This window comes from Mobula birostris, chromosome 14 (assembly GCF_030028105.1).
Source record: "Mobula birostris isolate sMobBir1 chromosome 14, sMobBir1.hap1, whole genome shotgun sequence".
Classification (NCBI taxonomy): domain Eukaryota; kingdom Metazoa; phylum Chordata; class Chondrichthyes; order Myliobatiformes; family Myliobatidae; genus Mobula; species Mobula birostris.
Window position 1 is genome coordinate 23,896,569 of NC_092383.1, and position 15,084 is coordinate 23,911,652.

The window sequence follows — 15,084 nt, forward strand, 5'->3', positions numbered from 1 at the left end:
AAGTTCAGTAACCAAATTAAAGTTACAATAATAAAGACATTATTTTTAAAGTAAATAATCAGCAGTTATGTTGTTACTGTGCCAATCTAAAAGTTAAAGATTATCTTTTCTGTTTTACCTTTCCATCTATCTGAACCATTAATTTAAAATCTGTTGGTGGGCTGTCAGGGTGGCATTAATTTGTTAGAGAGGAGCATTTAGCTGAAATTTAGCCTGCAGCGGGAGTCTAATTTGGGTCTGGATTTGAGTTTTAAATTAATTTGATGGTGATTAAGCTTTCATTGCTAAGCCTTGACCTTTAACAAAGCCCATCACTGTGCTGATATCCCAAGAGAATTCAAAATTATGTTGACTACCATTTGGACCCTGTTTTTAAAGATTTTCATCCATGTTATTTTTGGCACTATTTTGTTACCTCGTCTACTTCGTTGAAGCATTAAACTGCAAGATTAATGAGATAAATTAGTCAATTACTGTCTTAGGACACTAAATAGTCCTCAGATAGAGACTGCTTTAACTTTAACTGAAATCAATGCACACCACTCCATCCAACCTACCAAGATGTTATCACAGAAGCTGAGAAAGTCAGCAAAGATCTTCACCAGAAACACATCAAGTAAGTTAAAAATAATCACTTAGCATGGTTTAAAGGAATATTATCCCTCGAGTAGTTTAATGATCCATATTTTAAGCAATATATTTGAGTAAAATTAATATTGTTATACAGTAGGTAATATGCAATTGACCATTGAAGAACCATTGTTAAAGATTTAACAGTCTCATTTTAGCTTTTCTTTGTTTCTTTTAGTCTTCAAAAGCAAACACAAAAAGCAATTTCAAAAATAAAGTGGGACCAGATCCAGATTAACAAAAAAATTGACAGGTTTGACAACTTTTGATGAAATGGATATTGGGTGTTGTAAGACTTTGTTCAGTGCTTGAAGTATACATTAGTTGCTGACTTTATTTGCTTTAATAAACCCATGAATGGTGAGATGAGAGAAATGCTCATTCTAGATATAAGCCCTAGGTTCTGCCAATACAGCACTTATTTCCACTCAGAAATAAAATGTGGCATGCTCTGGCCAGGTAGTTTCTTCTTAAAATATACAGTGGTTGTAAAGATACACTGACAGTGGTAGGAAATAGAGACTGACAACAGAAAACTGAATTAAGATCTTAATCAGCTTTGGGAAAAAGTTAAATCAAACTCTTCAATTTTCTCTTATTCTACACAGTCCCACCATTTGCAGAATTCATTTGGTTTTAAAACAGTTCCAGTGATTTCACATCTATTCAGATATTAATTCTGTGTAAAGAATTCCCTGATAGAGTAAAACCAGAATCATCTGGCATGCTTAGAATTTTGGTAGTACTAGACTGTTGGACATTACACCAATTAATTTATAAACCTGCTTTTATTTCACTTTGTTTTACATTACATAAAAGTTTAACAAATTTTTGAGTGAAATTAAAATGTATAGGACATGTACAAGCATTCCAGAGCCTGGCTCTAGACTCGAGTTTATGCTTGTCACTCTACCGCTTTCCAGCTGCAGACATGCTCGCACTCTGCACCTGGTTGATAATCTGGAATAATAGATGCGCTGGATCCCCGTGAAAAAATAAATGCTGGATTGTTAGAGGTTCACTGTATACATTTTACAGTTAATTTTTAGAGAAGTACATTCTGTGCTTTATCTGCTACTTTGCTATCAATGAAAGTTTTTCAATTTCTCTCTCTTGCCTGGCTTGCTTTCTTAAACACCTGAAATTTATTGAGGAAATGTAGGCAAATAATCTCTTAGACTTTGTCTAACTAGACTTTCCAGTCTTTGATCAGGTTGTGCAATGTAGGTTAATTTGCAAGAAAACGTAATATGAGCAGGGAATTTGATGCACCAGGAATAGGATTTAGCCCCAGTTCACAGAAAAACTGGATGTGGTTTAGCCTAGGAGCACATGGTGGTGTTGCCCAGAATGGAACTACTATGTACCCATCTTTCTTACTTGGAATAATATTAATGTAAGAATTGCCCATAAGATTAAAACAATAAAGTAATCAAGTGCAAATTTTATATATATCTCCACTTACAGGATCAAAGACTTTACTGTAAAATAGTATTTGACAGATAACTGTAGTGCCAACAAAGGACAAGTTTACTTTTTGGTGTAAAACTAACTTGTTGACAGATTAAAGTTTTACTATCAACAGAATATTAAATATTCATCATTTAAAAGAAACTGTGGCTGTTAAAAATTACATTGGGGTTTATTTAAAGAGCTATTAAGATTAAATCAAAGAACCCCCATTTGTCAGGCCTCTACTTAGAGTGTAATGGGGTGACATTGTCCACTTTACCCCTCACATAACCCAGAGGAGACGCGTGAGAATATTTCTTGGGATAAAAGTATCTCGGTTAGATAATGTTACATTGCAAGAGTCAAGATTGGAAGCAGTCAAAATAGAGACGAGTTGAGCTTCCGAAAAATATCCAACTCAAAAGCGTATGTGGTTTGAATGTGAAGTGAGCAGAGACCATAGCTTGGTATACACTGTCCACACTTGAATAGATTATCCTAAATTATATAGGAATATGAAAACTATCAGTTTAGTACTAAACAACCATTGAACTTCTTCACAAAATAAAGTATCATCCTCAGAAAGGATAAAGAGAAAACCCAGGGAGAGTATTACCATATAAAAGATAAATAATAGCCAGTTAAAGTCTTCAGGTTAAATATCAATTTATTATAGAACTTGTACATTTCTTCTGATGGAAAGAAAAATAACAGTTTCTCTATTTCATGCAAGGTTGAAAAAAGAGCTCTCCAAAACTGCATATAAATTTGAATATGCAAATAAGACGATCCCCAGCAAACCAGTAAGTGCATTAAATAATAGTTATAATTGAACTTCTCCATTCATTGATGCTATTTATGAATTAATTTATTCATTGTATGTAATGAATACATCTAGCACCATTTATAATAAAAGAATGCCTCTGTTTTGATCTTTAATCAAAAACTTCTAAGGAGACAGTACCTGCAAAAGCAAGCTGCAACAGGCCTGATATCTGCCTGTTAACAATGATCATGTTTTTTACATTTATATTCATTTAATGTACCAATATATTTTCTTTATATAATGCTTTTGCTATAGGACTGAAATTTATTTTTATGCTTCAATTATAATATAGAGAATACACTACATCCACAATATATTTGTATCTAACACATCCCAAAACTATTTTGTAAACATAAAATGATTTATTTTTATGAATCATATAGTACAAGTGTCTTCAGAAGAAGTTCTTTGATTTACAGTAGGTATGAAACCAACTGTAAGTACTGATTTTTAATAACTACAACAATCTTGCATCATAACTTATCTATTTTACTTCTCTCTGTATACAAATTTTACTGCCAGGCAGCCAAAATACCATGTATTATATTTCAAGAACTACTGAACAAAATTTGATAATAGACTTTTTTGAAATGAGACTTGGATTCCTATCTTCATGTCCAATTCATTTTAAGTTGGCAGAAAGCTGTCTAAATATTCTAGTCCTAATGTTTGATCAGAAAAATATCTGGCACAGTATACCTATGTTTAAGAACAACAATATTTCTTTCCTCTCATGGTTGTTTTACTTTGTCATTAGAATACAGCTGATGAGCAGCGGAAATCAAATTTGCTGTAGCATGAAGAGATTCTGATACTGGAATGATCTGTATGGAGCAGCTTCCTCACATCAATTACCATTAGATACAATCTGTTATAGCCTCTAGTAAACCACTAAAAGTTCCAATAATTATCTTGCTGCAAAAAACAGCATTTTCTGGAATGGTATGATGACAAATTAAAGGGTGACTGAAAAAAATTTAGATTGTGATCAGTTCTATTTCCTTGCAAGAATATGATTTTTTTTCTTTGAATAAATGATCCTAATAAACAAAAAGGGGAGAACCTCATCTACTCATCCTGGGACTTTAATTAAACCTCATGAAAAACTGCAGCTCCTCCTCCAGGCTGGGTAGCAAACAGAGCTTGTGTGTGCTTAGCTGTTCTTTGACCGTTCACTTTGTAATAGACTTCTTGCACCTTGACCAGAAAGCAATCCAACTTGTTAATGGGCACCAATGACACTATGCAGCCTCCCCATCCTGCTCCAGTCAGCCGTGAGGCAATGGCACCAGACTGTCTGAAAAAGACATTAAAAAAAAATATTGTCAGGCAGAAAATAAATATCAAGCCTGTTCCTAAATTGTTTAATTGTAATGTTTCCTTTTTTTTATTAAGCAAGTTAAAGGATGTTGGTGCTAAGGAATAGTCAGCAACCTATTCAAAGGATGCTTTATGATGTGGACAAAATTAAATCATAAATAGTTTTTGTCATAAGGAAGAAAAGATGAATTAAAGTTTGAAATTAGTAACTTTTCACATGCAAGATTAATTCTGTTTCTCTCTACAGATCTCCCTCAACATCTCCAGCATTTTGTTTCAGATTAAGCATCTGCAGCTTTTTTAAAAATTCACCTTTCATATATCTAATTTAAAAGACAAAATTATGCACTTTAAAGAAGTTTCCACATCTTTTCCAAAATTAAGTTTAGAAAGCACTACATATGATCTTTAATTAATGTCATTATGTCATACAAAGATTGATTTTTTTTTAACAAAAAGCAAGTTTTCAAAATTCTTTCACTGCATACAACCCATTGAAATAGAATTTAAAGTAAATTTAATCAAATGCTATAAGGTACTTTGTGTGCAAATTTGAATGAGGGATATTGGGTCTTAACTGACATTAAATAACCTACAAGGTACAGTTTAATGTCATTTGCGCATTGATAACTTCTGAAAGGCATGGGTCACACAGAAGTAGGTTTAATGTGACAGTTGGGTCCTGCTTCTGTGATAAAGGGGGCTAACCTTCCACATGAATGTTCCTTGGGCCATTTGGATGCATCCCTGATACACACCCACCCAAACCTACCACTCTAGCATGATTATAAATGGCCAATTCCAAGCACTTCTGCCATCCCCAAATGTTCCAATGGTTAATGTTAGTTGTGTAAATACCTTAATACACCTAGTATAGTATATTTTTTGTATATATTTAGTACATTTTGGAAGAGTAGCTATGGTATTTTAGTCGAACACTGTACAGAGCTGCCCATCTGTGTCTGTCATTTCTCTGTTCTTTTCATTCTGGCCTGCAGGGCATGTCTCAGTAATGCAGACTGTACAGTACATCACTCAGGACTCCTAACAGTGGCAATACATTACAGACAAAACAGCTGAACTGTAAATTGTTTCACCTTATTCCTCTTTCACCCTTTGCCCTCCTTATCTACTCTTCTAATTAGACTGACTTGATTTCAGTTCTGGTAAAGGCTGTGACTTGAAACAATGCAACACACACAAAATTCTGGAGGAACTCAGCAGTCCAGGCAGCATCTATGGAAAAAAAGTACAGTCGACCTTTTGGGCCAAGACACTTCAGCAGGACTGGAGAAAAAATGATTAGTAGATTTAAAAGGTGGGGGGGGGAGAGAGAGGGGGAGGGAAAAACATAAGGTGTTAGGTGAAACCGGGATTGGGAGGGATGAAGTAGAGAGTTGGGAAGTTGATTGGTGAAAGGGTTACAGGGCTGGAGAAGGGGGAGTCTGATAGGAGAGAACAGAAGACTATGGAAGAAAGGGAGCAACAGCACCAGAGGGAGGCAACCGGCAGTCAAGGAGATGGGGAATGTGATATTCTCTGGAACTCCTGTCATCTCCAATGGGATCCCACCACCAAGCACATCTTTCCCTCACCCCCCCTCCCAGTTTCTGCTTTCCACAGGGATCACTCCCTATGTAACTCCCTTGTCCATTCGTTCGTCCCCACTGATCTCCCTCCTGGCATTTATCCTTGCAAGTTGAACAAGTGCTACACCTTCCCCTACATCTCCTTCCTTGCTACCATTCAGGGCCTCAAACAGCCCTTCCAGCTGAGGCAACACTTCACCTGGGAGTCTGTTGGAGTCGTATACTGTGTTTGGTGCTCCTGGTGTGGCCCGATGTAGATTGGGAGACCACTTCACTGAGCATCTACACTCTGTCCTGCCAAAAAAAAGCAGGCTCTCCCAATGGCCACCCATTTTAATTCCACTTTCTATTCCTATATGTCAATCCATGACCTCCTCTACTGTCATGATGAGGCCTCACTCAGGTTGGAAGAACATCACCTTATATTCCATTTGGGTAGCCTCCAACCTGACGGCATGAACATTGATTTCTCGAACTTCTGATAATGCCACAACACCACCTCTCCTTGATCATTGCCCATCCCCTTTCTCACCTTATTTCCTTGCCTGCCCATTGCCTCCCTCTGGTGTTCCTCCCTCCTTTTCTTTCTTCCAAAGCCTTCTATCCTCTCCTATCAGACACCCCCTTCTCCAGCCTTGTATCTCTTTCATCAATCAACTTCCCAGCTCTTAACTTCATCCCACTCTCCTCCCGGTTTCACCTATCACCTTGTGTTTCTATCTCCCCTCCTCCACCATTTAAATCTGCTCCTTGTCTTTTTTTCTCCAGTCCTGCCGAAGTGTCTTGGCCCGAAACGTCAACTGTACTTTTTTCCCCACAGATACTGTCTGGCCTGCTGAGTTCCTCCAGCATTTTGTGTGTGTTGTTTGGATTTCCAGCATTTGCAGATTTTCTCTTGCTTGTGACTTGAAACAATAACTGTTTATTCTTTCTATAGATACTGACTGACCTGTTCAGTTCTTTTGGTATTTTCTGTCTCGGAGGTCTGAATTTGTGATTTCTCTTGCCATTTAGAATCAAATGCTATTTTAAAATAAAATCCACCAGATAACGCAAACTGAGTTATGGAGTCAGGGTGACTTAATTATATCTGAGAGATTTTGAGATGCAGCTCTGTTGTAGTATAAATAACGTTTCACTAAGAAAAGTGTACAAATTACTGGTCCAGTGATTGTGCTGGTTTCTGGTTTGAATAAGACTTGCTTTGCCAGTTTCCCAGGAGTCACTGACAATATAGGAAACTTTACATTTGTGTTCTTGTATCCATGAATTATCTGATAAAGTTAGGCTATAGTACTCCCATCCATTGTTCTTACTTTACTGGTTCAATATGATAAAATCAATCCTATGGTAAATCACTTTATTCCAACTTATGGGGGTATATTTTACAAACATTTGCCATAATTTTGCCCCATACAGGGTGATTCTGTAATGTAACGGAGATATTTTACAATTTAAAGGGTTACCTTACCTATACAATTAATACCAGGATCATTGACCACATTAATGAGGGGTTGACTTCTCTAATATTCTTGCGGCATGTGCAGAGGGTATTGGGCACAACAGGCCAGCAACTACAGCATAGCTGCTTCCCTTCACCCAAGTGAACTGTATAATAAACACGGAGATCTTGCAATGTGTAAATTAGTGGAACCCTATGAAATTAGTCTGAGCAAGGAAACAAATTAATACCAACCAATGCAATGGCAATTTTTGCCTTAGATGCTAATGAGATTGCCTTAGCAGTTTTACCTTTTAACGCAACTTTCATTGTTTTTTTTAAAATTTTGTTTAGAATCCTCAACAATAAAACAGTTATGGATTAAACTAATATAACAGGTTACAATGCTACCTAAACATTTAGATACTTTTGTAATCCATCTCAGTGATTCAGCTGAGGATGGAGGCCCTCTTTAAGCAGGATCATGTAACGAATGACTGTCAGTTAGCATAGTAAACCTTTTAATATGGAATGACATATGTGTCTGGTATGCTACATTTTTAGGTTTCTGGTCCCCAAAACAAAGGTTCATACACATAGATTACTTTTCAGAAGTCTAGTATTCCTCATACTTCTGTATCAAGTAATAATCTGTAGGCATTCAGGTCCTTGGGAGAGGTTTACAAGACACCTGACTCTTTGCACAAATTGCATCATTCCGTAGTGTAACCTTTTTCCTTTGGCAGCCCATAGTTTCTGTTTCTCTGTCTTGAGAATACCAGATTAATATTGTTTAGGAACATAACATGAACAATGATACTTATTGTCCAGGCCTGTTATTGCATTTTTTGGTGACATGATAAAAAGATGCATATTAAGAAGTGTAGCAGAGTTAACTCTGTGACTGCTTTCTTACTTACACTTACCTCAGTCTGAATTACAAGTGAAACCTTAATAGTTAATTGCTTTGATATAGTTTTAAGTGTTTATGATTTTTGACTGGATTTTGACCTCGAATACACCCAAAGATTTTTCAATGAAACGAACAGGAAACACCTTTTAGATTTACAAATTTATACATTTTTCCAGATTATGACTCCTTCATAAATGAAGGAATGCCTGACAAACAATGAGTTATTCAGTGTTACATGTAGTTATCTTTAAATGTTATTTGCAGTCACTCATATAGTCTTGTCCTTGAACATTAAGCTAGCTTGCTGGTGTGCACATTGGATAAAACTTGAAAGTTGCATTTGGGAAGAGAAAACATTTCAGCCTTCACAATGCTGCACAAGAAATGTACACATTAGTCTCTGTTAATGTTACAAGGGAACAGGAAAGAAGTATCTGTCAAAAATAAACTTCTCAAAGTATGATGTGCTTTCAGTTAGCAAAGTGATGTTGTAGTTCAATACCTTTTTAATAGCTGTCAAGGGAGGCAATGTTTCCCATCAGTCTGTTCCACATTTATTCTCACCAGTGCTAAAGCGTTACAATGCCTTGCAGATTTTTATCTCAATAGGATATACAGTATTGTCAAGGTGTAACATGCAATTCACAGCATTTCATCTGAGATCTAATTAAACTATTAACTTGTCTAATCATTCCACAATCATTCAAAGTATAAATCTAAGTTTCTGCAATGTTCAAATGACTATAGTGATCCCAATTTGCGAGTGCAGATCACTTTCATATAATGAGTGATGGCTCCAACACTGATCCCATGAGGAATTCCATTATTAACATTCACATATCTGAAAAATATGTAACAATCATTTGTTTTGCTTATTGAATTTTATCCATTGTATCTTGGTTGGCACAGCCTCACTAATACTTTGTGCTTTTATCTTTATCCATGGGCCTGATACAGAACCTTTCAAAAGTCCATAATGCAATATACACATTTCCTTTATCAATATACAAACATTTGTATATTAATAAAGAAATACAGTAACTTTGCTATCGTTGTCAGATATAACTTGGCCTTTATAAACTCAACTTGGTTATCCTTAACCTATACCTTAATAATTTCATTGTGAATCAATTAAGAAATATGTGTATCTGTGTAAGAAATCATTTTCATCATTAGAGGGAAGATGTTATGGTCACGTGCAGCTTTCAAACATGATTTTGTTATTGATATGTGGACATCAGATGTCACAAGAGGGTGTGTTTTAGTAATTGACTCTAAGCTGCAGATGAGGAATATTTGGGTGAATGTGAATTTAATGTGGTGGCTGCTGGTAATATCATGAAAATTTACTTGGGAATCCAACTGAAAGAAGAAATAAACTATAAGTTGCAGATCCCTACCTTATTGAGAATTCAGAGTCAGATCAAAGAACTCCTTTAACATTACCTGTACATAATGCCATTTAAGAGGTGTCTGGGGGAAGCAAATGCACTGTCATGATCAACAGCAGCAATGGCAAAACTTTGATGGGGTAGATAAACCACACAAAATGGCAGCAAGACTTTCATAAGGTTTAATTCTTAGTAATTATTTCATATTTAGTTCTTTGTATTTAACCATCTGATTTATAAATAAATATTGTAAATCTGGTTTCACTGTGTGATTGAGATGGGCTATACTGGAATGCAAAATTTATATGGAGCCATAAATAAGCTAGAACCAAGATGCTTCTAATACCAACCACTGGAAGGGCATTTCCTGTCTGTTGACATTCCAGCCAGCAGATCAGTTTCTCTGGATCAGGGGCATATTCTAATGTCTGCAAGGGAGCTGTATTTCTTCGCAAATGGTTCCATGTCTATAAATATTGGTGAATGTCTTCACATCAGTTAATAATATGGCAAGTTTATATAACATTTGGAATACCTTGAATAAGTACATTTCTTACACTTTCCTTATCTGTAAAAAATTTCTGTGTAAGTGTTTATCCCACTCAGTTCAACAGTATTAAAGCAGATCGGTGGAAATGTATTTGTAAATTTTTTCCTAATCTATAAAATATAGTCTTGGGCAAATAAATCAGCACACTGCCTTCCATCTGTATGTTTAAAAAAAAAGCAGAGATATAAGCAAACAGTTTCTTTGTTCCAAAAATAGTTTTCATATTGGCTTCTAAACTGAAATATTGTGGTTACATTGACAAAGAACAGACATATTCTAAGATTATGCTCAGAATATCATGTCTAAATTACTGCTTCAATACGCTGAGATAATGTTACTCCTTGTGGTTTTAATTGTTGGCTATAAGCAAAGTTTTGATTTTGTTGTTTTTGTTCTTTGGAAAATGTGAAACAAAATATTCCCAGGTATAATTAACATATAGTCTAACCAATTTAAGTCTTACTCATTTGGAAAACTTACAAACAGATGTCCACCAGTTGATCAAGTTCTGGACAGCTGCATTCATACATATCCCTGCAGCTGATATGGCTCTGATTCATCAGGTCTCCCAGCAGTTGCAATGCATTTGCAGGTGTCTCATCACAAACTCTCTTGAACTCTAGGACACGCCGAGCTTCACTGTAAACATGCTTAGCACGCTGATAAAGTTTAAATGATGCCACTGAATAAAACAGAATAATTTTTTTTAAATAACATATTGCCCATTAAATAACTAAACATACCCAATGAAATTAACAATGTAATTCAAATTAGCAGGGGAACTTCAAATGATGAACAATAAGATTAATTGGAATTGAAAAGAATTCTTTTATTTCATTGACAAGATTCTGTTCTAGATAAACCATTGTAATTTCAAAAAAAAGGTGCTTCTTTATTATCACTTTTCCCCTCCATAATAAATTCCAAGTGGTCAAAATTTAAATTGTAGCAACAGGAATTTGCAACCTTAAAGTCAAGATAAAAAGTTCCATTTTTAAAAAAATGAACTCCTTAATATTTTTGAAAAGTTCATTAGTGAAAATTGCATGATTTCTTAATTGTAAGGCTGAAGCTAACCAAAGAATTTTGAAGTATCTCAATGTAATAGTACAATGTGATATGAACAGTGAAACATTGATGGGAAATTTGTTCAGTCACAAGTCATCATATTATGATTAAACAATGATGGTTTCTGCTTTGCTGCAATTTTATGGTTGTCAAATACTTAATTTTTAAGGTAATGGTTGAGTTTATTCTATGCAATACCCAGAACAACAGTTACAGTACTATCAAGCAACACACATCAAAGTTGTTGGTGAACACAGCAGGCCAGGCAGCATCTCTAGGAAGAGGTACAGTCGACGTTTCAGGCCGAGACCCTTCGTCAGGGCTAACTGAAGGAAGAGTGAGTAAGAGATTTAAAAATGGGAAGGGGAGGGGGAGATCCAAAATGATAGGAGAAGACGGGGGTGGGGGGGGGAGGGATGGAGCCAAGAGCTGGACAGGTGATTGGCAAAAGGGATATGAGAGGATCATGGGACAGGAGGCCCAGGGAGAAGGAAAAGGGGAAGGGGGGGAAAACCCAGAGGATGGGCAAGGGGTATAGTCAGAGGGACAGAGGGAGAAAAAGGAGAGTGAGAGAAAGAATGTGTGTATATAAATAAATACCGGATGGGGTACGAGGGGGAGGTGGGGCATTAGCAGAAGTTAGAGAAGTCAATGTTCATGCCATCAGGTTGGAGGCTACCCAGAGGGAATATAAAGTGTTGTACCTCCAACCTGAGTGTGGTTTCATCTTTACAGTAGAGGAGGCCGTGGATAGACATGTCAGAATGGGAATGGGATGTGGAATTAAAATGTGTGGCCACTGGGAGTTACAGTACTATTTCAGCTTCCACTCCTCTGGAAGAGATGTAATAAGTAATAACACAATACACACATTATCGTCCTTATATTAAAATCTGGAGCCAAAATTTAAAATACTATTTTATTAAAATCAGGGAACTAGAGGAAATGAAAGCTGGTGTATGGACAGAGTTGTAAAGCACTGTGGCAGATGTTCAATGGGAGATGCAGTTGAAGATAGAAATCACGCAACAGCACAGAGCTGAAACTTAGCAGGCCACTGTAATGGATCCACACATTAGCGAACTCTGCTGCTGATTTAGTCAGCGTGCCTGCAGCTATATTTCTTTAAAAGTTGGTGACATACCAAACCTCCTCAGACTCTAACAAATTTCTATGATGTAGGGTGGAAAGTGTTCTGACTGGCTGCATCACCACCAGGTATGGAGGCTCCAATGCGCAGGATCGAACTATGCTGAAGGAGGGTTGTAGACTAAGCCAGTTCCATCATGGGCACAACCCTCCCAGCCATCAAGGATATTTTCAAAGGGTGGCATCCATCATTGAAGACCTCCACCATCTGGAATATGCCCTCTTCTCATTACTACCATCAGTGGTGAGGTATAAAAACATAAATCTATACTCAATGTTTTAGAAACAGCTTTTTCCCTCAGCCATCAGTTTTATAAACAGTCCATGAACACTAATTCATTTACTTATTTTGAGACTTAAAATAATTTTATGTATTGTACTGTAGTGCTGCAACAAAACAACAAATTTCACAACATATGCCTGTAATAATAAACCTGATTCTGACTATGGTGATTCGAATGCAAGAGGCCATCACCCATCATGTAGAACCTCAGTTTTTTTTAAATTTATATAAAGGACTAGGATGAAGATACAGAAGGTGTGTGACCCAAAAAGCAAACATTTGCAATAAAGTAGTGATGATCCCAAAAAAGGTATTTATGCCTTCTTAAAATAAGTTATAAAGATCGCATGCAATGGACCTTCCAGGATGCAGTGAAAACAAGTATAACAAATATAAAGACTATTTAGTAGTCTTAAAATGGCAATGACTAAGTTTGATCAGTGGTGACAAATCTCCCCACTAACATCTGAAAAGGACTGTAAAAGCTGCCCTATAGAATAGTCAACCAATAGCCTGACAGTCACTTAATGTCTTCACACCAACCATCGCATGTCCCCGATTCTTCCCACAACATATTTTGGTCAGTCCTATTTCACTCATATGAGAGACGCCCAGAGGTGGAAGCACAATGATATCCGGCAAGGAGGATAGCGTCTCGAGAAGCTCACAAAATTAACTCCAGACTCCATGAAGTCTCTTATTTTCAGACTAAACATAGACAAGGAAATTTTGTGCTTCCTGATCTAATGATTCACCACTCGTCTAAACTGAGCACTGGTAGTCCTTAAAATGCTTTTCACATAAAGCAGAAAAATAAATCATCATGGTTTATTTAAATTAGAAAATATCTTAAAAATTCACTACACATAATCTGGGAACACCCTTGCATATGAAATTAGTTATTTTCAAAACATAAACTGATTAAATGCCTGCTGATGTAAACATCCACCAGAAAATAAAAATCTTGCATTTATGTAATTTATTTCACAACCTCAGTACATCCCATTAGCTCTTTAAGAACAAAGAAGAATTTTAAAAATAAGTCCAACAGTATTGCAGCAAATGTGGCCGATAATTTGCACACACTGAGCTGACACAAATGGAAATCAGATAACTTGGGGAATTGCTTTGACAGTCATTGTATGAAGGTATGGGAGAAAGAGGTGAGGGGATGTTGATTGAGGGAATAGAAGAGTGAAAGTAAGTGTGAGGCACAGGGAGAAACATGTCTTCACACCAACCATCGCATGTCCCCGATTCTTCCCACAACATATTTGGGCAATGTTGCCGAGCATATGAAAAGTATACTCTCACTGTATTTCAGTGATATCAGCTCTTAAGGTACACCTGTGTGGCAAAGACCAGACAACTAGCTGGATCAGGATGAGACTGATGAGACGGACGATGCTGAGGATGTTCTATGAGTCTGTGGTGGCCAGTGCAATCATGTTTGTTGTGTGCTGGGACAGCAGGTTGAGGGTAGCAGACACCAACAGAATCAACAAACTCATTCGTAAGGCCAGTGATGTTGTAGGGATGGAACTGGACTCTCTGACAGTGGTGTCTGAAAAGAAGATGCTGTCCAAGTTGCATGCCATCTTGGACAATGTCTCCCATCCACTACGTAATGTACTGCTTGGGCACAGGAGTACATTCAGCCAGAGACTCATTCCACTGAGATGCAACACAGAGCGTCATAGGAAGTCATTCCTGCCTGTGGTCATCAAACTTTACAACTCCTCCCTTGGAGGGTCAGACACCCTGAGCCAATAGGCTGGTCCTGGACTTATTTCCTGGCATAATTTACATATTACTATTTAATTATTTATGGTTTTATTACTACTTAATTATTTATGGTGCAACTGTAACAAAAAACAATTTCCCCCAGGATCAATAAAGTATGACTATGACTAATAGAGATAGGTCCATTGGTTTTCCATAGCAGAAGTTACCATCTCAAGAAGGCATTATACAGGGAATGATGATCAGCCTCCAGAGTGGAAATCATGGCACCCTAGTACCAAACATACATCTCAGAGAACTCAGAAAAGGACATCTCATCATTCAGGCTGGAATTATTTCACAATAAGATCATCACCATCAAGGGATCCCTGGGCAGGATGTAGGCAAGCACCAATCCTGATCCCTAGGCCAGCAGCACCTCCCTGTAACATGGGAGCTGCTAACCTGATTTTTATCCTCCAATGCACCAATCCCCAAGGGTACAGATACTACAATGCAGCAGGTTTATCAAAACCTTCAACTTGACTGCTCCACCCTAACTTCTGCTGACTCCTGGGGCGCTCTATATCAGCACTAGAGGAAGAAAGGTGGCCTGTGCCAATACATTACACAGATAAACAAAGGATAGTTGCACTTGTAAGCTGCGGCAACAACAGTTTCGTACTAAAGCTAAATTGTTTATGGCCTATTTGGGAATGGCTCAAGTCTTTTAATGGTGATTCTGAATAC

The 15,084-nt window shown here is 37.0% G+C and overlaps 1 protein-coding gene and 1 long non-coding RNA gene across 4 annotated transcripts in view; one reads left to right on the top strand and one right to left on the bottom strand.

Moving 5' to 3' along the window:
- Window positions 1-447: 447 nt before the first annotated feature.
- Window positions 448-2,884, top strand: LOC140209782 (uncharacterized). The gene is made up of 3 exons (XR_011889059.1): window positions 448-616; window positions 809-883; window positions 2,816-2,884. It is a non-coding gene; the product is annotated as an uncharacterized lncRNA (long non-coding RNA).
- Window positions 2,739-15,084, bottom strand: part of galk2 (galactokinase 2) — a 120,339-nt gene continuing 107,993 nt past the window's right edge. For all 3 annotated transcript variants that reach the window (XM_072278248.1, XM_072278249.1, XM_072278247.1), the window contains 2 exons: window positions 10,593-10,794; window positions 2,739-4,205 (listed from right to left, as the gene is read on the bottom strand). In XM_072278248.1, coding sequence (XP_072134349.1) covers window positions 3,998-4,205; window positions 10,593-10,794 — 410 coding nt within the window. In that variant the 3' untranslated portion in view covers window positions 2,739-3,997. The remainder of the gene's footprint in view (window positions 4,206-10,592; window positions 10,795-15,084) is intronic.